Below are 23,025 nucleotides of genomic sequence, written 5' to 3' on the forward strand. Positions count from 1 at the left end.
GGGATAACACTAGCTTTGATGCAGCTCTGTCTAGCCTCCCCTCAAAAAATATGCGAGTGAGTTCTCATTAAATAGCCCACATTGTCTTATCTCCCCACAAACAAATCAGAATGAATGCTCAATAAGCTGGTCATCTGGGAAGACTGTTAGTAGCTAATCAGTAAGTTAGCACAATTATTACTCCCTAAGCAATCTGGATTTAGTCGATTTTGGACTGACAACTAGGTATCAGATTTATAACCTATCATTTTGCCTAGAAGAAAGTCCAGGGTGGCTAGCAAGCAAGCAAGCAAACAAACAACACACCATAAAAACAGTCAAACGAGCATGACAGTAATTGAGTCCTCCAGTACAAAATGTCACAATTGACTATGTTCCAAGGACTTGGACAAATTGGTAGATCTTAACACCCTGTATGGTCATGTGTGAACTTCCTGACTTCCCTTTGGGGGTAGGGGAAGCTTCATAAATGGACCACTGTGAATTCTGTGTCTCTTTGATGTTTTCTCTTCCTCCCTGCCATATGCAGCACAATTTCCATTCTGCTGCAGTTCTTCTGCCAAAAAGCAATGTTTTGTTTTTTAACATATAGTTTTTTATTTGCTTTTCTATCATATCATCGTCAATTCATTCATTCATTCATTCATCAACACATACTGTGTTACAGTCATACACAGGATGATAATAATAATAAAAAACATAAATATAAGACATATATACAGTGGTACCTCGGTTTATGAACTTAATGGTTCTGGAAGTCCCTTCTTAAACCGACACCATTCTTAAACCGAGGTGTGCTTTCCCTAATGAGGCCTCCCGCAGCCGGTGCCCTTCCACCGTTCAGATTCCGTTCTCATAGACCATGGTAAAGTTCACTAACTGGAACACTACTTCCTTTTTGCAGAGTTTGTAAACTGAATCGTTCTTAAACTAGACTGTTCTTAAACCGAGGTACCACTGTATATGAATATTAATGGAATCATAACTTTTCCCTCCAATTTATTTGACTCTTATAAACCTTAACTTTTGCTCCCCTTCCACTCTTTCCGTGGTTTCCTATCTGCTATCTTTTCAACTGTGTTTTCTTACTCTAGTAAGTTGTTTTCATTACCTTACATTATCCCATGTTGTAACCTTTACTGCTAAGTATTTTTTGTCAGCCTGATACGATTATTTTCTTGTTATAATATTTTCCCATATATTCTATATATAATGTCCAGTCCTCTTTTTAAATTCTTATCATTTTTAGTTCTTAATCTATTTGTCATGCTGGTAAGTTCTATATATTATAATATTTTAAGGTGCCACTCTTCTCGTGATGGTACTGCATCTGTTCTCCACTTTTGTGGTACCAGAATTCAGGCAGCTGTGGTCACATATATCCATAGAATAATTAGATTTTTGGGGATTTCTGTTGTTATTATTCCCAGAAGGAAAGCTTCTGGGGTTTTTTTTTTTTTGGGGGGGGGGAGATTCTAAACATTTTCTTAAGCTTGTTATATATCATCTACCAAAATTATTTTATTATTCTACAAGACCACCATGAATGGTAAAATGTGCCGGTTGTTTCTTTGCGCTTCCAACATAGGTCACTTTTTGATCTAAATATTTTGGCTTGTTTACTTGGTGTCAAATACCACATATGGATCATTTTTAAGTAGTTCTTTTTTTAAAGCGTTACTAGCAGTGAATTTTAAATTTGTTTTCCACAATTGTTCCCACAAATTTAAATCAATATGATGACCCACATCTTATGCCCATTTGATCATAGATGATTTCACAAGTTCTTCTTTCGTTTCCCAGTCAAGTAATATCCTATACATTTCAGATAATTTTTTAACTCTAGATCTTAATATTTCTTTTTTGAATTCTGATGGTTTTTCTGCAAATCCCAATTTCTTATTTACCTTAGATTTGAATTGATTTGGTGATAGTTTAGCCAGTCCGATACATATTCTTTACCTCTTCATTTTTCCCATTTTTGGCTCTCCTTTCGAAAAGTCTAACAATTCATTATAGGTTCCCCAGTTGTCACTCATATTCATTTTTTTCCTTGTCTCTGCTTCTTTTGGGGATGGCCACCTTGGTGTTTTGTTCTCTAATATATATATATTTATTTTTCCCATACCCTAATTAAGTTTTTTCTAATAACATGGTTGACAAAACTTTTACATATTCCAGCTTTGTTGTACCAAACATTAGCGTGCCAACTGTATTTGCCAAAAACAAAGTTCTTTGTTGCAGTGTCCACTGTGGTGAAATTGTGTAACTAATGCAAGTAATTATGCAAATGACGTAACTTACATTGTCATTCCAATGTTGATTTCAATGCAACAGAAGCGCAATGCAAACAGAAGGAAAGCACAGTCAACTGCTGCAGATTGAAAGCAGCAGCAGCAAATTCTGATTGTATTCGCTGGGTTGATTTCTGTTCTGGATATGGGACAAATAAGCAAACAATAGCAATTTCTTCTTCCATTTCTGCTTTGATCAGAATTCTCTGGCACCTCAGTGACACCATCCCCTTTACCATTCGCCCTGATGAGACCCATATAATCCAGCATCCTGTTATCACAGATGCTTACGGGAAGGCCACCCTCAGGACTTCAGTGTGAGAGCCTTCTCACTACAGTAGCTGGCGTTTTTAGGGACATATTGCCTCTGACAATGGAGTTAGAAAATAGACATCATGGTTTTCCTTCTAGTATGAATTCTTTGGTTCAGGCTCAAGTGGAGTTTGGGGTAAGAGAAAACCATTTTGCTCCATCATCTATAGCTAGGACAGGTACTTTTTCTCTGTCGCTTTTCACATTTATTAATGTCCTGCTATGAAAGCTGGTTTAGGCTATGGGTAAACAAGGCAGTGTCCAGTTAAAAAAAAATAGAGTTGGCAACTCTAATCCAGCATGAAGGTTGTGTGGTTGAAACACTCCTTAGACTGTCCTGCCCTACCTTGATTTCTGCTGATATTTATGGTAGTCTTTGCTCTGCTCATACACCAGGACTGGGCAGATATACGTTAAGATACAATATATAGATTATTTACAGCATACTGACAAAGGTTTCTGACTCCTAATTGCTTAATGAGGGCAAACAAAGAGACTCACCTCAGCTCTGAGTTAAGCAGTTAGAATCCCCAATCTGCAGAAAGTCAGATATAGATTTGTATCTGCATATGCCAGGAAGGGCTGTATCTCAGTGGCAGAGCATCTGCTTGCAAGCAGAAATTCCGAGGTTCAGTCCTCACTGGCAACTCTGCATAGGGCTAGGAGAGACTCCTGCTGAAACCCTGGAGACCTGCTGCCTGCAAGTAAGTGTTGACAAGTGCTAGTCTAGATGGAACAATGGTCCGAGTCTGCATAAAGGCAGATTGTTATGTTCTTACGTCTCATGGGATGTCATTGGTAATTTGCGCTGCCCTCAGAGCCACCATTTGGGTTCTTGCCCCTGTTTGTGGACATTGTGTGGACCTAGAGTTGGTGAGGTACATTGGTTAGACTGTTGGACTAGGACTTGGTTCAGAACCACTACTCAGCCATGAAGCTCCTTGGGTGACCTCTAGGAAATCACTGCCTCTCAGCAGGGAGGATAAAATGGGGTGTGGGGTCACACGTGCTTGAGCTCCTTGGAGGAAAGGCGAGGTTTAAATGAAAAGGCAAATAGAGAAAACAAAATAGATTGCACAAACCTTAATGCAGCCCATTCCTCATGTTCCCAGGTGTGCTGCAATGCTCACCAGCCCACAACAATTCCTGCTGAAAACTACAGGCTCGGATTTCATTAAAAAAATAATAATAATGAGCAAAGGGTTGTTCCCTGGAAGTTAAAATCCTTTGCCCTAAAACGACAACCTCCCTTTCTTTCTAAGTCTATGTGGTTATGCAGGAGGAAGCACTTTGTGCATGCTCAGAGGCATTGCCACATTTTCCCATGTCTGGGGTACAAATGCGTGTTGCTTGTGACCTAGCTGCCCACAGAAGCCTGGATCAGACACGCTCAAGAGAGAAGGGTTGCTCCAGAGACTTTTCTGTGTTTTCACTTCTGATAGAAGCAATTGGTGGGGATGTGGGACGATGAATCACGACTGCATTCTGTTGAGGACTGGACTGGTTTTGACAGGCAGGCACTGATGTGTTTTGCAGACTGTATCTGATGCTAATGCTCGGCCACAAGGAGCAACCCACTACACTGCCGTTCCGGTGTCTGAGCACAATCCCTTTTCAACACGAGACCTGCTCTAATCCACCCTGGGATTTGGCTGTGTCTCTAAGCAACGGCAAAAATGGATTTGCCTATGTTTTGTATCCGTAGGCTTGTATCCCCACACCTCAATGGTACAGTAGCCTCAGACGCCACTGTTATGCTCTCTGCCTTAATCAGAGGTGTGGAAGATCAGAATCTTTCCCCTCATTCTTTTGTTAACCTCTAGGTAATCCTCCCCAACATTATGACTGCTGAAGAGAAGGAGAGAGGCCATGCAAAAATAAAATAAAATGAAGTTTTCTCTTGCAATTTGAGCATGCAGTTTTAGCATGTATAATGGACTGGATTTAAATTCTACTCAGAGTAGACCCATTGAAAGTTAATCATGCCCATCATGGAAGGGTGAGAGGGGTGTGTGTTATCAGTTTGCTTTTCTTGTTTTTCTTGTTTTATGAGTTTTGTGTTCTCATTTTTATGTTGTGAACTGCCCTGTAATCTTCGGATTACAGTATACAAGTGCAGTATACAAATGTAATAGTTACTCCTGCTACTACTAATAATCTCAATGAGTCTGCTCCGAGTAGGACTAACCATAGATATTACCCAGTGGTTTTAAGATTGCCTATTTAATTTATATTTATACCTTGTTTTTCACAGTTGTGCTAATTGGTATTTTAAAATGAGTATCTTGAGTGGTCCTTTGTAAACTACTTAGAGGTTTTGGTGATCAAGTAAGCAGTATGCAAATGTTGTTCAATAAAAAAAGCAAAACAAAATAGCCTAAAGTAAGCAGGCAAGCAGTGTGTCTACCTTCCAAGGATGTCACTATATTCAACCTGTGTGTTCTTCCATGTAGTGACATGGATGGTGGTGACCTCCAAGCACTCTGAATATGCTCAGAGGCAACTGGAAGAGAGTTCCGAGGGCATATGTGGTACAGAAATGGAGGAAGCTATTAGTCTTAAACCGTATTGAATTGCTGCATCGACGCAGTGCGGCCAAACCCTGTAAGATGTGCACTGTTTAGCACCATCTTTGGAGATGAGCCCTTTAGCTTGTTTGTGTCCTGACTGGAAGCTTCAGGTCAGATTCAGGCCATGGAAAGCCATGTTCTCCCTCTACTGTTGGAGGCAGTATGACTGAATGCCAGGTGTGGATAACGCTGTTGCACTCAAGACCTGCTTATGGACTGATATTGGCCACTGTGGGAACAGGATGGTGGTTTAGATGAGCCATTGGCCTGATCCAGCAGGCTTCTCATTGGCTTGTATGTCCTTCATGCCTAGATGCCATTAATGTGAACTACCCCTTAGGAACATAGGCACCAGCTTTACACCAGGTGTGACTACCTATTTAGCTCCAATCTAGCAGCAGCTGCCCAGAGCACCAGAGAAATGTCTTTCCCATCACTGTCAACGAGAGCTGAGCCATTCCTACCATGAGGCAGAAAGATGGAGCAGATGCTGAAAATTGGCATCAAAATGTTGGACCACAGGGCTGTGCCTGCCACATAGGGATGGGCAAATCTGCCGCTTTCACTTTCTCTTGGTCTCTTATTTCCCCCTTTTCGGTTCTTCACATTTCCATAACACTATGTGTTGGTCTGTTTTTAAAATCCCCATGAAAACCATTACCCCTTATAAACACATTTTTGTATGCAGTTTCGAAACTAAAATGCACTTTTTCTTTCGCGAGCATTTCCCCCAATAGGCAGTATTTTTGTATGTCAACTTTCACCATAATATATGCATTTTTCTTGCACACATTGTTTGGTTGAAGAACCACAATACAAAGTTCAGAGAACTGTGGGTTTTGAAGGAGAGCTGTGTTTTGGTTTGCACCTTGCATTGAGAAGCGTGAATCAGGTAGTTTCTCATTAGAATGCAAAGAAAACAGACTGCATCTCCTACATTCTCTGCTGTCTTGAGCAGGCCTGTTTTGAAGGACTGTAACTCAGTGGTAGAGAGTGGTTGCTCACCCTTCTCAGGGAGGCAACAGCTGCGGACCTTCACCCCATCAGCCACCCCAGCAGCAGCAGCCCAAGTGCTGCCCAATAGTTAAGGGAATTCCCCAGCCAGCAGGATTTCCCTCCGGAAAGTCAATTTAAAATGGGCCAGAGGCCCCGCTGCAAGTGCAATCTGTTTTGCATGCAGAGGGTCCAGGGTTCAATGCCTAACAGTAGCTCCAGACAGGGCTAGAGGGCTGCTGCCATTCAGTGAGTAGACCATACTGAACTAAATGGATTATCAGTGTGACTCAGTATAAGGCAGCTTCCTATGTTCCTTCAGGTGCAGAGGTGGATGTGACCCTGTTGCCAGCATTGAAGCAAGACTCAGCTGCCATTCCATTCAGCTTCTGAACATGGGATGGTGGAGTGACATTGCGTCCTTTGTCAGGACAAAACATTCTGATCTGGTCCTTCTAGCAGGGAGAGAGCCAGGGTCTTTCTCCAGATGTGCTCTATCCTTAAGCCGTGTGTTCCCATCAAACAAAAACTGCATACAAATAAGCAGCGGGGGCGGGGAGTGATATAAGCCTGTTCTGTGCAAACATTGTCAGCACTGCTGCTACATGGATGCTTTATTAGAAACAAAGGAAGGAAGCTGCCCCCTTTTTAAACCATGTAAAACCATCGGTCCATCTCCAGTTGTCTCTCCCAGCCCCACCAGGGATTGAACCTGGGACCTTGTGTAAGCAAAGCAGGTGCTTTACCACTGAATTATGGTCATTCCCACATCATTTAAAATCATGATCACATAACATGAATTAAGACAAGGAGGTATTTCTGGCAGACAGCAAACATCAGAGAAAGAGAGAGAGGGAGGGAGGGAGAGAGAGATTTAGTTCACTCCAACATTCAACCAGCTTACAGCCACGTCTTCTACTTTCCAAGCATATATCTATATTTTTTAGAGTCCTATTCTGGAGAAATCTCCAGCCACTGAATATCCTAATATTCAGAAACCACCTAGAAAACTGGTCCTGATTTTTTCCTAATGTGGTGGAATCCCATCTGCAAAGATATACATGGATGGCCTCACTTTGATGAAAGAAATATAGAGGCTTGGAGATGGTCTGTAATGGTTTTCTGGGTTGTGCTGACAATGAGATATTGATTGGTCTTGAGCAGTGCAGGAAATTAAAAAAGAAAGAAAAAGGAGGGGTGATTAATCTTTGTCAGCCCCCAAAAATGTGACGCACGACTTCTCTTTCCTACGAGGGACTCTTTGACTCACTTAATCAAAGGCTGCATCTCATTTGGAAGCTAAGCTGCTTTTGTGGAATGGGAGCAGGGATCCCATCAGAGAGGGGTGCTTGGGAAAGTGCTGAATGATTTCCGTACTCCAAATCTCCTTGTCTCAGCAGTTCCCTACCCTCCGTGGGGCTTTAAATGTAGGAAAATGCTCAGTGAAAATCTTGTGGTGGTCATGGTGGTGGGGACACAGATTGAGGGACAATTTGGAGTGGGGAAAGGGCTAAGCACCCCTTCCTCTTGCAGTTTCAACTGATCATTCCCACCTGTAGTGGTTTTTTTTAATCATTAAAATAGGTCACAAGGCTCCCACGCAGTTTGAGCTTATAGCAGTCCAGACCTAAGCACCCAAAACAGCAGGGACAATGGTCAGAGGTGATGGAAGATGAAATCCAAAATGCCTGGAGGGCACCAGGTCAGGGAAGAGTGCTATGCAGTTCAAAGTCCTAGTAAAGAGTGCTGGTCACACGTGAGTGGGAATTGGGACCTGAGTTTTAACTCTCTGGGTTTTCTCATTTCACTCACTCCCAATCTGAACAACCTCTGAGGAGGTGTCTTGCACGCCTCCCATTCCTCCAGACGAGCCAGTCAAAACGATCCAGTTTTCTGAACAAATCCACAAGCTGTTTTTTTTTTAGAAAGTACATCTTAATATAAATAAGTTTATTCAGTGCATGGTTGTATACAACAAATAATAAACATCTCCTTGTACAAAGCAGTCTGAAACAGCTCGAACCGATCCATGTCAGCTTTGTACAAATCTGCAACAGATGCTGACGTTGAGCAATGCACGAAATCGTAACATGTCATGCAACTCTTAAGCCAATATTCCAACTTCCTCCCATGCAACGGATATGAAGAACTAAATGGAAACCTAATGAATTTTTTTTTAATATATATAGGTTTTTGCTTTTTAAAAAAAGGGGAAAGGAGGGCACAATCAAAACTCTGCTGCGGGCAGAGATCAGGGGGCAGATGGGCTCCTTGTAGGAATGCATCATATCCCTCCCTTCTCCCACCAGGCCATTGTCACACCACTATGACTGCAGTTCATGCAAGGCAAAACCCCTTAAATATTATCCAGGAGCTTGCTCCTTTCCATGGCAGGACCACAATACATCTATCTGATAGCCCCTTGCACTTTAAGCCCCTTCAGGTGTTACAATCAGGTTAATGTGAGCATATGGTAGGAGCAGCGGAAACAGGTGTGTCAGCCCTACCCCACGACCCCATTATTTATATTATCACACTCCAACTCAAAGAAGGTAAACTTCTGCAACAGGGTGCCATTTGAATTCAGGGCCTGATTAATAATAATAATAATAATAATAATAATAATTTTTTTTATTTATACCCTGCCCTCCCTGGCCAGAGCTCAGGGCGGCTAACACCAGTAAAATTACAGTAAAAACATAATAGGGAAAAAAAACCAATTTAAAATACAGGTTAAAATGCAATTTAAAATGCAGACCTTTAGAGGCCCTAAGCACTTAAAAGATTTTGGTGCCCCTATATATTCGTAATTCAAAATATAAACAACTATAAACCCTAAAATAAAATTGTATGTTACGAAATGAAACCAAAACCTACATGCTTCATTTTTTTATTTTATTTATATATTTTTTGAGGGAGGGGGGGATCTACTCTTTCTAGTTGCAACGTCTTTGATCAGACCCTTAGAACTAATCTTACACAATGCGTTTGCTTCTACACTTAGTAGAGATAAGGCATCCAGCCTGCCTTGTTGTATAGTTGTTCTGGGACATGGGTGGTGCTGTGCTTTAAACCACTGAGCCTCTTGGGCTTGCCGATCGGAAGGTCGGCGGTTCGAATCCCCGCGACGGGGTGAGCGCCCATTGCTCTGTCCCAACTCCTGCCAAACTAGCAATTTGAAAGCAGTTCGAACTGTTGGGATTTTTTAATATACTTCATCTGAGAAAATGAATGCTCAGCTGAGTAATTTGTGACCACGAATGTTAAAAATCAGTCAATGGAAAACTTTTGTGGTGCCCCCCTCTTCCCTTGATGCCCGAAGCACGTGCTTAATTTCCTTAATGGTTAATCCAGCCCTGTTTGGAGTCATGGATGCTCCAGATGCATTTCAGAACCATGGCTTTGCAGGCTTCCAAAAATGCATGGGGAGCCTCCAAAGATACAATAGGGTCCTCGTTGCAGAAGTTTGTGTTCCATGAGTTGGGAGGAGTTAAGAATGATAGCATAGGACAGTGTGCTTGTCCCTGCCACCCCACACATGATTATATCAGCCTAAAGGTAGCACCTGAAGCTGGCTTCATTCTTTGTGGGCAGAAGACACTGGGCAGTGTTCTCCTTCCCAACAGCATGCAGATATGCTTTAGGGGTTGTTTGTCGTGATGCTTCTCTTCTACCCTAATTTCATGTAAGTGAAAGAAAGAATTTTTATTTTTTTTACAAACAATATTGATTTTCCTTATAAAAATTAAGTCACCTCAATTCCACAGTTTCTGTCTTTAGAAAAAAGAAGCCACGACAACAGTTTGTTTTTTTTTTAAATATGTTACATAAAATGTAATTAAGAGAAAGCAGAGGGAAAGGAGGGGGAGAAAAAGAAACTCTACATATTGGGGATATTTTCATCCCCTCTATTTTTATTTTTTATTTTTTAGAAAAACAACAACCCAAAAACATTATCTTCCACTGACTGGGGGTTAACGTTAACACTTTGGTTCCTACAGACTAGGGTCAGCACAAGGACTTTAAACAGAATACTACAAATCTATTAAAAAATGTATATCTCTCAGTGTAGTTTTTTTTTTTTTAATCGCAAGAACACTTCTCTGGAGACTGAGACACTGACACTCAGCTCCAAACCTGATTTTTTTTAATTTTTATATTATACTACTATTAGCATTATTTTGCTTGAAAAGACACAGCGCTGAAGAAGACCCATTGGAGTTAAGGAATCAGAAAGTTGCACTATCCCAAATTAAAAGAATACATTGGGTTTGTTATCAATATCAAGCCTTAAGAGATATAAAATGGTAAGCTGAGAAAAAAAACCACAGATTTCACATATCCTGTTTGTTTACCCTCTAATGCTATAGATATATATATGTATAAAACATTAAGCATTAGAATTTCCCTCGAAGAGCAAAAAAGTGGTCTTTGATTGGACTTCTCTCTTGGCTGGACAGCAAATTCAACTCAGCAGTTAAGTGCTGCAAAAAAAAATGTTTTCCTGCTACTTAATTCTGCCCCCCCCCCAAAAGCACAGGTGAGATTAAAGAGAGAGTGAGCAAGAGGGACATTTCCTCTCTGTGGTTTTATGCCGCAAGTTATGTTTTGTCTGGCTATCCTTGTGTGATTGCACAAGCACATTCTATGTTATTGGGCTCTCTCTTTTTTACTGTTATCATTTGTTTAGAATTATTTTAGAACAACCAGAAGGTCTAAATGGCTGATAAGACAATGTGACCTATGCCAGTTTGTTGGCTTGCCTCGCTGGATGATAGGCAGCTAAGAAAGTGCTTATATCTATGATTCCAGAGGTAAGATTCCATTTACGCGTCTCTCCAGTTGCTCCCTAAACCTGGCTACGTCGATTCGTTTTGGCTCATGGATTTCCCTCCGTTTAGCACTCCTGAGACGCTTCTGCTTTTCGTGGGGGTCCCGCTGCCAGACCGTGAAAATTCTGTAAGATCATGGAGGGAAGGTTCTTTGTACATGGCCACTGAAGGAGAAGAAAAACAAGAAAAGTGTAAGAGAGTTCATATATGTAAGGGCCGATGTCACATTATTCCTGTCTTCTTCTTTTATTCCACTTTCCCCTCCTCTCTTCCCATGCATTTCTCTGCTCTGGGATCTGCTCCAGAGGATTGGAGAGACCTCAGAGCATATTGGGGGTGCGGGGCTATGTTGTGGAAGCCCATGGAGGGAAGAGAGGGAAGGGAACTTCCCATGCACAAGTAAAAGTGCTTCACTTAGGTCACACCTGCACTATGCATTTAAAGCTGCATCTTAGCATTTTAAACAGTCATGGGCACTATAGTCTGTTAAGAGTGCTGAGAGTTGGTAAGAGACTCATACTCCACACCCCCCACCAAGAGCTACAACTTCCAGAGTGGTTTAACAACCAGCTCCTATCCCCAGGGAACTCTACCCATGTAGGCATGGGTAAATCTGTCAGTTGTGGTTTGTTTCCATCTCTCTCTCTCTCTCTCTTTCTCTCTCTCTCTCTCTCTCTCTCTCTCTCTCTCTCTCTGCATTTTAAGTTCAGTTCTCCACATTTCCGGATCAGTTTCAGATTATTATTATTTTTAAAGCCTCTATGGAAATTTACCAGCATTTCATTGCAAATTTCTCTGAACATACAGATTTTAAAAATGCATCCCCCCCCCCCAATTTAATGCATTTGCATTTATGTGCAAACTTTACCCCGGTGTATGTATTTTTTTGTACATGTTAATTACCTGGAGAACTGTACAGTGGTACCTCGAGTTACAAATGCCTCTGGTTACAAACGCTTCAGGTTACAAACTCTGCTAACCTGGAAGAGTTACCTTAAGTTGAGAACTTTGCCCCAGGATGAGAACAAAAATCGTGTGCTGGCGGCGCAGTGGCAGCAAGAGGCCCCATTAGCGAAAGCACGTCTCTAGTTAAGAACAGTTTCAGGTGAAGAACGGACCTCTGGAATGAATTAAGTTCATAACTAGAGGTACCACTGTACTGCAAAATTTGGAGAACTGAAAATTTTGAAGGATGGCTGAGTTTCAGCTCATGTATTGTTTCGGAAGCCGCAGATTAGGAAGATTTGCCTATAAATGCTAACTGACTTGAATTCCTCCCCCCTTCTCTATACTTAGAATAGCTTCATCTCAGCCCTGTAGAAACTCTTATCCATATGAACACAAGAAGCTGCTTGTAATGAATCAGACTATTGGTTCATCGATGCTTTACACTGTCTGACAGCTGCTATCCAGGGTTTCAGACAGAGAATCTTTCCCAGCCGTACTTGGAGGTGCCAGGAATTGAACCTGGGATCTTCCAAATGCAAAGAGGGGGCCTTGCCACTGAACTACACTTCCTCCCTGCACATTTTCAACTAATGTCAGAAAAGCCTGCACTTTGGTCAAGCATTCCAGTGCACCTGCAGACCTCTGTGCATGCCTGGATATTTTTTTACCTTTTAATGGTTTGGGAAGGAAATGTGCCGCCGCTTTGTTTTTCTTGACGTGGTTTCCTTTCATGATCTCCCCTTCTTTGTTAAGACCCAAGTACCAGCCTCTCCCTGACTGCTGCTGTCTGTAGATCATAGACGAGTATGTCACATAGTAGTTTTCAAAAACCGACTCTTTGAACTTGCATTCTGGTGTGAAATGTTCCTGCAAAGGAAGGGAAGGGAAAGGATCAATATGTGCCAAACATAACATCTGCTAATGCAAAGGGGAGAGTGGAAACATTTGATAATTTGCAGGCTTCCACAGGCCAAAAGGGTTTCTCCTCCTCCTGCCCATTTAGAGATCAGTGGCCTTCAAAAGAATTAGTGCAAGAAATAACACAATTTGGAGCACACGGACCAATTCTAGGAGCAGCCTGAAGGTAGCGTGATAATAAAATCTCAAGTGAAGAAGTATTGATCAGAAAGAGAATCTTGTTATCAGATCACGAGCACCAGCAAGAAGACAGGGGTGAACAGACCTGCGTCAAGGATGGGAAATGCCTAGACTGAAAAAAAGATTTAGAGGGAGAATGAAGGGAGCAAATGGTCTTTTACCAACTGAATGATGTTAAAACAACATCTACCGGCTACCTCATTACATTGCAATTATTTATTCATACCCTTTTATCAGCATGCTGCAGGCTGGATGCCCTTGGAAGCCTTCAATAGCTACTGCAAGACCCACGATGTAAAACCAAAACAAAACAGAGAGAGCGACAGACAAAATGGTGGTCTTAAATTTACATGACTGTCTCTCAAGGATTCCTTGTGTGAGGCCTCTGTGAGCTGACAGGAGTTTTGGAGAAAAGTTGAGAGAGGAAGGGAATGAGGCTTAATGGTAAAGAATGATGGACAGTTGTCAAAGTGATTAGCAAAGGCAAGGTGCTGCTCTTACTTCTTTGAGAAATGGGCTTCAAGCTTTGCTTTCATTTGCAATGGAAGCATATAGGGGGCTTTGTAAGCAATCTAGTCTGCTGCAGGAAATCTGAAGCATCTCCAAGAGAGGCCTGCTTAGCCTCTGCATTAAGATGCAGAGCAGGAGAATGTTAAATTTTAAAAGTTACAATTCTCAGATGATAATATTATTTGAAACCATATGCCAACTATATGGGGTTTGACAGAGGGTCAGCATAAATGGACTCTCTGCACCGTAACTTCTTCCAAAAGACCAAGTGATTCATCGGAAAGATAGTACCATGCCCCCCCCCTTGAGCAATGGATAGAAGACATGACAACTCCTGCAATAAACGAATGGATAGCTTTTAGACATAGATTGTGTATGAATAAATACAATGATATTTGGAATCCATTCAGACATCATGTGAAACCACAGTTAGGGAAACTTAGCTTGATGCCTGGACTGATGAACTATGGTTTGCAATGAAGACCACAGAATCAGGAAACTTTCTGAATCAACAAAATCCAATTATGCTTATTGCTCCACCGTCAGATGCTGCTAGAGATAGTATACTTATGAAGCTGAGGAGGTAAAAACTGAAAGCAATTCAGGCAGCTCTTAGCCACCATTTGCCTTTTTAGTATTTAGCCATGGTTTGTATGTTATGTGTTTTGCACAAACCATAGTTTGCCAGAGTCTCTGAAATTGAGCATACTGTGAAGGACTCAAGAACAAAATACGAGTTTGAATTGATTTTCAATTTGCTAACTGCAATGAGAATATTTGCAGCAAAAATCGGGAATGAAACGATTTACCTTCAGTCCAGCACTGGAGTGACAGTGCTTGGTAATCTCGAGTCTTCTAAGATTAAAATACTAAATGCAAAATGGGGACATACTTACTGCAATCAGTAAGCGTTTGTTTTCACATTTCCCATATTAGCTTTCTTGAGCCTTATGATCCACGCCATCAGCCTCATCTGCTGCCCCACAGGTTAGAAATAGATTTAATGAGCTTAAGTGACAGGATGGTAGATTTTGATGGAACATTAGGAGACACTTATAAACAGTAAGAGCAGTTCATCAGTGGAACCAATTACCATTGAGGGGGTGGGCAGGCTCTCCTTCACTGAAAGTCTTCAAGAGGCTATGACAGCTATCTGCTGGGGATGATCCAGTTTTAGATTTTATTCATTAAGCAAGTAGTTAGGCTAGATTACTTTCAGGGACCCTTCTAATTATTCTGTAATCCACAGCTTGCCACAGTCAGGTTACGTATGGGGCAGGCAGGTATGAGAGAGGTGGTCTATAGTGGCATCTGAATTCTGTATTCTTAGAACCCAACCATAATCAGCCTGGTTCCACCATAGTTTATATTTTGCAGAGCTGATGATTACCAGTTTGAACTAACATGTAGGCAGCTTTTTTACAGGTGACACCAGTGCAGTGGAATCCTCCCTTTGCTTAAATATGCCATCAGTATTGGTTTTCCGCCAGCTTTGGCAATACAGTTGTTTAGAACAACATTCCCTTGATCTTCTTTTCTAACTGATAATGTGTTTTAGTGGGCTTATTTCTTACATATTTTAGCTATGGGTGCTTTAATGCAGTTGCTTTAGTGTGTATTTTAATTATGGGGAGCTGTAATTTTTAAATAATTGTTTTTATTCTTGTTTCTTTGCTGTTCGCTTTGATTTGCTTGGCATTTTGTCTTGAAATGAAAGACAGTTTATAAATTGTAACAGCAACAACAGTACTTTCCCCAAGTAACTGTCTCAAACAGGCATTTGCTTTCAACTGACTGATTTAAACATATTTTAGTCTCCTGTTCCTTGTCTCATATTACTACTTTTATACAACAATGCAATCCTATGCATGTTTTCTCAGAAGTTAGACCTGTTGTGTTCAGTGGGGCTTACTTCGTAGTCAGCATGCATTGGATCACACTATCCTGCTTATATTTTATAAATGTGATTATTTTATAACCTATGGTTTCTACTGTTCTGTGTTTGCTGTTTATGAACAGTTATGGGTCTGTGCTATGGGTTGCTGTATGACTTCTATTCCATTACATCTTATTTATTAAATTTCTATCCTGCTCTTCTTCTTGTTCTAATTTTTAAAACCATTTATTTCTATTTTCAGATAAAAATACGTAACATAAAAACAAATAGCCCCCTCCCCTCCCCCACAGACGTACACGAACTAGAAAAAAAATCAAAGAGAAGAATCATTTCCCTCATTGAACAAAAGTGCCATTCTAAAAGTCCCAATGTGTTGCTGGCAGTCTGTAATCATGCTTTTTTGACATTGCATAAGTAACAGTTATAGCAAGTTGAGTAAAAAGTGTTGGATTTAGTCAAGTTGGAGTAGTTAATTTGTCCATCGATATCAAGCCCCAAAGCTCTGAATGCCAAGCCTCAAATTAGTCTGTATTTAATGTCCTCTCAAACTTGGAGATGCTAAGCTTTGCTGCTGTCATGAGGGTGGGCTTGGTCTTTATGGGGAAAATCTTGGGTATCCTCTGCATAACATGCTAACAAAGCAATATTAGCTTTTTTCTGTTATGCCTGTGTTGTAAATTGCTTAGAGACTCCTGATGTAGCAAGTAAAATTATTAAATAAATCAAACCATTATTAACTATTATAACTATTATCATTATTTATAAACCACTTTGAGTATTTTGCTTAGAAATGTATGCTAACCATTAATGGAAATAAATAAATGCATACATTGGAGGCACAGACTATGGCAAAAAAGAAATAACATGACATTTTGTAAAATTTGATAAATACCGTAGATCTTTGCGTTTGAGGGATATATTGCAAGTGAATATTTCTGTGAGACTTATATGGATAGAACCATAAAATTGTAGACCTCAAGGATCAACCCTCTGCAATGCTCAACCCTCTGCAATGCACAAATCCTGCCCACAGCCATCCCTGGGTGGGCTCGAACCAACAATTTTCTGGTTAACAGCCAGACCCACTGACCCATCACGCCACAGGATGCTTGAGTGTGTCACACACGCATATATATGTAATAAAGCATATAAATATACTTGTTCCTCTCCTCAGACACATGTATTTGTCGTGTACATTCAGTTCAGTAAAAAGGATAAAGTGCTCACAGCATTCCAGACGGTTCAGAGTAAAGCACTTCTTTTGCTTGACGCTTGCTAAAGCAAGCTGGCGGGAACGAAGAGTAACACCGTGGAGTACGTCATCCAATTAAGAGCAGTAGAAGCAGAGCCAAGAGCGTGCCACGGGTGATTATAGCTTGTGTACAGTAATTTGCTGCTGTGCAGAGAGTGCAACACTTGCTCCATTCAGAGATGAATGATCAAATTAGGAGCCAAGCCACACCATCTTCATCTTGCAATTTCTTCTTATGGCCCCCTTGCTCGGTCGTGCTGGAAATGCAGCTGCAACTTTCACCCGGTGGGATGCTTTTGTGGGCTTGCATAAGTTTAGGACACATGGCTAGCTGTTGACTGATTGGCGCATTTGAACGCTAGTCTCCCAGCTTCTAGCCCAATGCTTTCTAACCACACTGGCTTACATAAGCTGCTAACTATGTGTTTTGGGACACACTAATAGCTACGTGCTTTATCCTTGGCTACTGGTCATCAGGGCTGCACAGAACTCAGGCAACATCAGATGTTTGTGGTGCAGGAAACCAAATGTCAAGACAAGCCAGTCTTCTAGGAACCTCAGCTGATGACCCCCATTGACTCATCCATCCAAGGTATTTCTAGGAACACTTATCTACTCTTTGCATCCAGGAGTCTGCCTCATATTGGGTCAGGCAATGTGCCATTCTAGCCCAGTATAGTCTATTCTGACCGGCAGCAGCTCCCCAATATCTTAAGCAGAGAAGTGCAATTCCTGATAATTCTATGAAGAAGTGCCAGGGATTCAACTGGGGACCTTTCGTGAGCAAAGTATTCTCCCCTGCCCTGCAAGCTTATTTTTGGAAATGCCCATATAGTGCAGAATCTGAAGGCAGCCAAATGTCCTGTTGAACCCTCAGGGGTTTTCTTCATGAAAATTATCTCCATCGAGTGACTACTCTCAGTCACTCAGCAACCCACTCCTTTGCTACTTGCACATTATCAAGAAGCAGGATCCCATTACCACAGCATGACCACTGAGCTAAAAGTGTCTTTATAAAAAGAACAACATGAAGTTGGCATTTCCATCCAGCTCTTGATACATCAGGATTAAATTATAAGATACAGCCGCCTCCGTGGCAGACTGATAGAGATGCAATTTGCAGGGTTTTTGGTTTTGCTTTAAAAGTTAACCTCGACAGCCTCCACCATCAGTCAGTTAACGATCAGTCAACAACAATGGGATCAGGGTGGTGGTTAAGTGGTAGAGCACCTGCTTTGCATGCAGAAGATCCCTGGTCCAACCACCAGCATTTCCAGGTAGGGCTAGGAAGAAAACCTGCCTGGAGGAGCTGCTGCAAGTCACTTCAGACAATCCTGAGCAAGATGGACCAAAGTTCTGATCCCGTGTAAGGCCACATTCACACCATACATTTAAAGCACCGTAACAGATTACCCATACTCCCCAAGGAGAAAATAACAACATTGAACTCGCCAATAACCACTGTGGAGGTGCAACAAACTATTCAAAGATCTAAGATAGGGAAGACACCGGGCCCGGATGGCCTCCTGGATATCTATTGCAAAAAATTAGAAGAATCATTATTTCTACCCATGAAAGATATAATGAATGATATTCTTATATATTTGTTTTTGTATGGTGTAGGTGTAATGGGTGTTTTTCCTTTTTCTTTGTGTATTATAAAAAACCAAATATTTTTTTTAAACAAACAAACAAACAAACAAATAAAAGCAAATTGCAATTCAAAGAGTCAAGGTATCCCCTAAAGAAATTAGTTAAGTGTTCTGTGAGTTGTCAGGAGGCTTCCTATTCCCCTCTCAGAGCTACAGTTTCCAGAGTTCTCTGGGAAGGAGGATTGATGACTAGTTGACAAACTAACAGATAAGGGGTGTATAGACAAGGGGTAGCTAACACAGTGCCCTCCAGTCCAATGCAATAAGGCCTATGGTCAGGGATGGTGCATGAAACAACCTTTGGGTGGGGGCCTTCACTTTAGCTATCCCTGAAATAAGCAATGTACTGAAAATTGTCTCAAACCTTTGTTGAGTTAGGGACTTGCCCTGCATGAGAAAGCAGGCTGCAGCAGATTGAATAGACAAGACCAATAGTGGGTCCAACGATCAAGAAGGCAGTTATTGAACATGCTGTAGAGAGAAGTGAAGGGCATATGGGGCTTGTCCACCTGGGAAAGTAGCCCATCTAGGAGAACTCTGATCCTAATCCTTCACTGCCTTGTGGAATATATTTGGGAGAAGAAAAGACTATGGAGTAAACCCCTCACAAATCCAGAGCAGAATTCCTAAGGCGTTTGAGTGGCATCCTGCATTCCTCCTTCCAGCAACTCATGCAGCCAGGCTAGTGCCAAATGTATTGCTCTGCTTTCTCTTGTACCACATCAACGAGGCTGAGAGCGAGGTCATTGTCTGGGCAGCCCAGGACCTCCATGCACCCTGCCTCGGCTTGCATCCCAGAGAGATCACTTCGGTGCTACTAACGCAGCAAAAACAACATGGGAGGCAGCAGTTATGAGTTACCAGCCTCTGCAGCCCTGGAAGGCACTGTGGTTCTCCAGTGATTTGACTTTACCCCTGAAGGCACACTCTATTGTCTCTTGAGACAGATAGATGCAAACCACAACAATACACTGAAAACCCACCATTAGAATGGGTGAGCCATGTTTGGAGAGCAGGTTCATATATTCCAAGAAGTTAAGAGGCTGTTTTTGTCAGGAGTCCAATATTGTCTATTTGAGGTCTGCAGAGAGACACACACATTGCAGCCAAACTCCACAGCCTGACTGTTAGGGCAGGCCAACCAGCACTGGAAGAAATGGCCACCCAGTTGGATGGTTTTAAAAGAGGATTGGATGGATTCATGGAGGACAAGGCAATAAATGACCATTAAGTAAGATAGCTATGCTCTGCTTCCACAGTCGGAGGCTATAGGAGGGGAGACTGCCCTTCTGATGGGGTTCTGCTTGAAAGTTTCCCACGGGCATCTGTTTGGCCACTGTGAGAACAGAATGCTGGACTCGATGGGCCATTGGCCTGATTCTGCAGGCTGTTCTTAAGTTTTTGTGAGAACATATGCGTCAGTCTTATATCAGAACAGGTCACATTCACCCAGTACATATAAAGCACTTGTATAGCACTTTAGAAGTTGTGGCTTCCTCTCAAGAATCCTGGGAACTGTGGTTTGTTAGGGGTACTGAGAGTTGATACGACCGCCGATCATCCACTTAACCAGTTGAATATTAGTAGTAGTAGCAGCAGCAGCAGCAGCAGTAGTAAAATGAAGAAGTAATAATTCACAACCCCTACAGCAGAAACCAAATTTCTGTTCTAAAGAGAAAAGGCCCAGCAAGTTCCATTTGCCACCCATAATTCTTTGCCCTGCCTGGTGCTCCAAACTGGCAATTAGCCAGACCTTTTGTTCAAACAAAGCAAGTATCTTATTACTTTAAGCTTCTTCACCATGCTGCTCTGAATAATAACCCCTCAGATGGATCTGGAATCTGGTCTATGTGAAAGAGCCCTTTCCAGCATTTTTTACTAGAGAAAGAGAAGAGAGAAGAGAGAGAAGAGAAGAGAAGAGAAGAGAAGAGAAGAGAAGAGAAGAGAAGAGAAGAGAAGAGAAGAGAGAGACCTAACCAGCTCTTTTGCAATGGTTGAAACCGCCAACTCCTCTGAAAGCTCAAAGCTGTTCAGTAAATGGAAGGGCTTTCCCCAAAGATCTAACAGCCTTGGTCGATGATGAAAGAACTCCAGTACTGTTCAAACTCGGGGGCTGCCTTTTCACATCAGGCAGACAATTTGATCGCTAAAACACATATTACTGCACACATATAGCACCTGTGCTTAAAAAAAAGAAAAGAAAAGATGGCACCAACTGCCTCTTGGCAAAGGTTTTATTATTATATTTTAAGGCCCTGATTAGCTTGGGGCCATGCAGTGTTGGGGATTCCCCCCCCAAAAAAAACCCCAGAAAGTTTTCAAAGGCTTGTCCATGTCCATTTTTCCATGTCCATTTTTCCATTTCATAATGGAACTTTTCATAATGCATTTCCTCCCCATTTCACAATGCTTGACAAAACGCTGATGGCCACCAACCTGGATGGCTTTTAAAAGAGCGTTAGACCAATTCAGGGAGGATGAATGCTATCAATGGTTACTAGCCGCAATGGGCTATGTTCCACTATCAGATCCACTGTGTCTCTGAATACCAATGGCTGGATATCACAAGTGGGGAGAGAGCTGTTGTGCTCAGGTCCTGCTTTTGGGTTTTCCACTGGCATCTGATTACACTTACACACAAACACACACACACGGAAACAATTTCACCACCACCTGTTTCCACCCATTTCCCAGAAACATGTAAAGGGGAGAATATCAAACCTCGTCTTGGTTTGTGACATCTCACTGAAATGCATAACTTTTGAACGTTTGAAATATATATATATATATATATATATATATATATATATATATGCGCGCACACAACACCAGTGATCCTAGGATCCTAGTTTGTTGCTGAAATTAGCTCTGTTGTTTTTTTTTAAAAAAATGATTATTACATTCATTTTGCTTGCTCTTATTTTTTCTGGCTTATTGCTATCATTTCAAATATCAACCGGCCCCAGGATCATCTGATGAAGAGCTGGTTAAAAACTGACAATAACTAAATAAATGTAAGCAAATAAATGAACCAACAACAATGGCTATGTTCTGCCTCCAGTGACAGAGGATGCCTGCCTCATTGCATATATGAAGCGTGGAGAGCGCTGTTGCACTCAGGTCCTGCTTGTGAGCTTATGATAGGCTTCTAGCTTGCCACTGTGAGTACAGGATACTAGACAAGGATGGGCCTTTGGCCTGATCCAGTGGGCCTTGCATTATATTTTTGTTCCATTGGGCATCACAGTTGTGGATAGTGATGTTGCACTTGGATCCTGTTTGTAGGCTTCACAGATGAATCCTGTTGGGCTGCCATGAGACAGGATAGTGGACTGGGGGAGGGGGCGGCCTTTGGTCCCAATCCAGCTAAACTCTTCTTACTCTCTTAAATGAATAAATAAAACAGAAGGCTCTATCATGACAACAATTTATGTAGGAGCTGCCAGAAGATTTCCCACCCCCACGTGCTGCCTTGTAATATCAGAAAAGATCAAGCGGAGTCCAATATTAGAAAAGATAAAGGTTTGTCATGGCAAGAGCCTCCATTGACACCCAAGAAAGAATATTTATGAGGAGAAGAGGAAAGAGATGAAAGATAGTGGCGTTGATGTGGCATGCTTTTAAAAAGTGGGCCAACAGGTAATTAAGCCTTCAAAAGGAGAGAAAGCAACAGTGGCTTGCAAGCTTGCAAGAGATACCAATCTAAATAACGGCACGACTTGTTTACCCTCCCTCTGGGACTGCTCAAATCTCCTTAAAGATTAATCCAGAGGAAGAACAAAACTCGCAAACAAAACATTTCCACTTTTTCCTGGAGAAAACTGCTTGCACATTGTGGTCACATGGGGAGCCCGTTGACTGGCTTGTTTGGGCCCCTGGTAAGCTCCCACTTTGTAGATTCAAATGCAGCCCAATTTGCCTAGCCTAGGGACGGGGATTGTCAGGACTGGGAGCCAAATGTGGCCCTCTGGAGATTCTATGTGGCCTTTGGTACTCTTGCAGGCAATGCCTTCTCCCCAGGCTGTGTCCACTGCCAGCCTTGCTCCACACCCTTCTTGAGTGCTTTTTCCTGGCTGGAATGTGTTGAGCTATGAGAATGCCTCTTGCTTGCCTGGATGAAGGATGGAGAGATGTCTTGGTGTGCATGGAAACCTCCAAATTTTGTGTGGCTGGAGTGCAACCGGCCGTAAAAAAGCAAGAGCCACACCCATTGCTCCACCCATTTTTACCTCTGGCCCTGCCCACCATTGGTATGTGGCCCCCCAGAAGGTTTCCCAGGAGGGAATGTGACTCTCAGACTGAAAAAAGGTTTCCCCACCCTGGCCTCATCTCTCAGTCTCATTAGTGAGACACCGGATCAAGAGGATTAACGGAAAATGTCATAACATTTACTAATGCTTTGACATACCAATATCAATACCACAAGGTAAATGGTGAGAATGACCATCTCTTACACCAGCAAAATTGGAAAATGTCCCATCTTACAGAAACAGATATGTCTTGATTAAATAAAGGCAATGGTTAACCAAAAATGAAGAAATGAAATTAGCAACCAAAGAGGAGCAGGAGATCTAAAATGGCCAACAACCCCAAGCAGTTAGTAGACTGAAACTTTAGAAGAAATGCCAGTCAAGAGTGCCAGGCCCACAGTTTCAAATAAAAGTTGA

General features: G+C 41.9%; 1 protein-coding gene across 7 annotated transcripts in view; it reads right to left on the minus strand.

Moving 5' to 3' along the window:
- Positions 1-8,366: 8,366 nt before the first annotated feature.
- Positions 8,367-23,025, minus strand: part of FGF13 (fibroblast growth factor 13) — a 235,754-nt gene continuing 221,095 nt past the window's right edge. For all 7 annotated transcript variants that reach the window (XM_083595640.1, XM_083595639.1, XM_083595638.1 and 4 more), the window contains 2 exons: positions 12,618-12,816; positions 8,367-11,165 (listed from right to left, as the gene is read on the minus strand). In XM_083595640.1, the coding sequence (XP_083451766.1) occupies positions 11,029-11,165; positions 12,618-12,816 (336 nt within the window). In that variant the 3' untranslated portion in view covers positions 8,367-11,028. The remainder of the gene's footprint in view (positions 11,166-12,617; positions 12,817-23,025) is intronic.

This window comes from Podarcis filfolensis, assembly GCF_964270895.1.
Source record: "Podarcis filfolensis genome assembly, chromosome: Z".
NCBI classification, from domain to species: Eukaryota; Metazoa; Chordata; class Lepidosauria; order Squamata; family Lacertidae; genus Podarcis; species Podarcis filfolensis.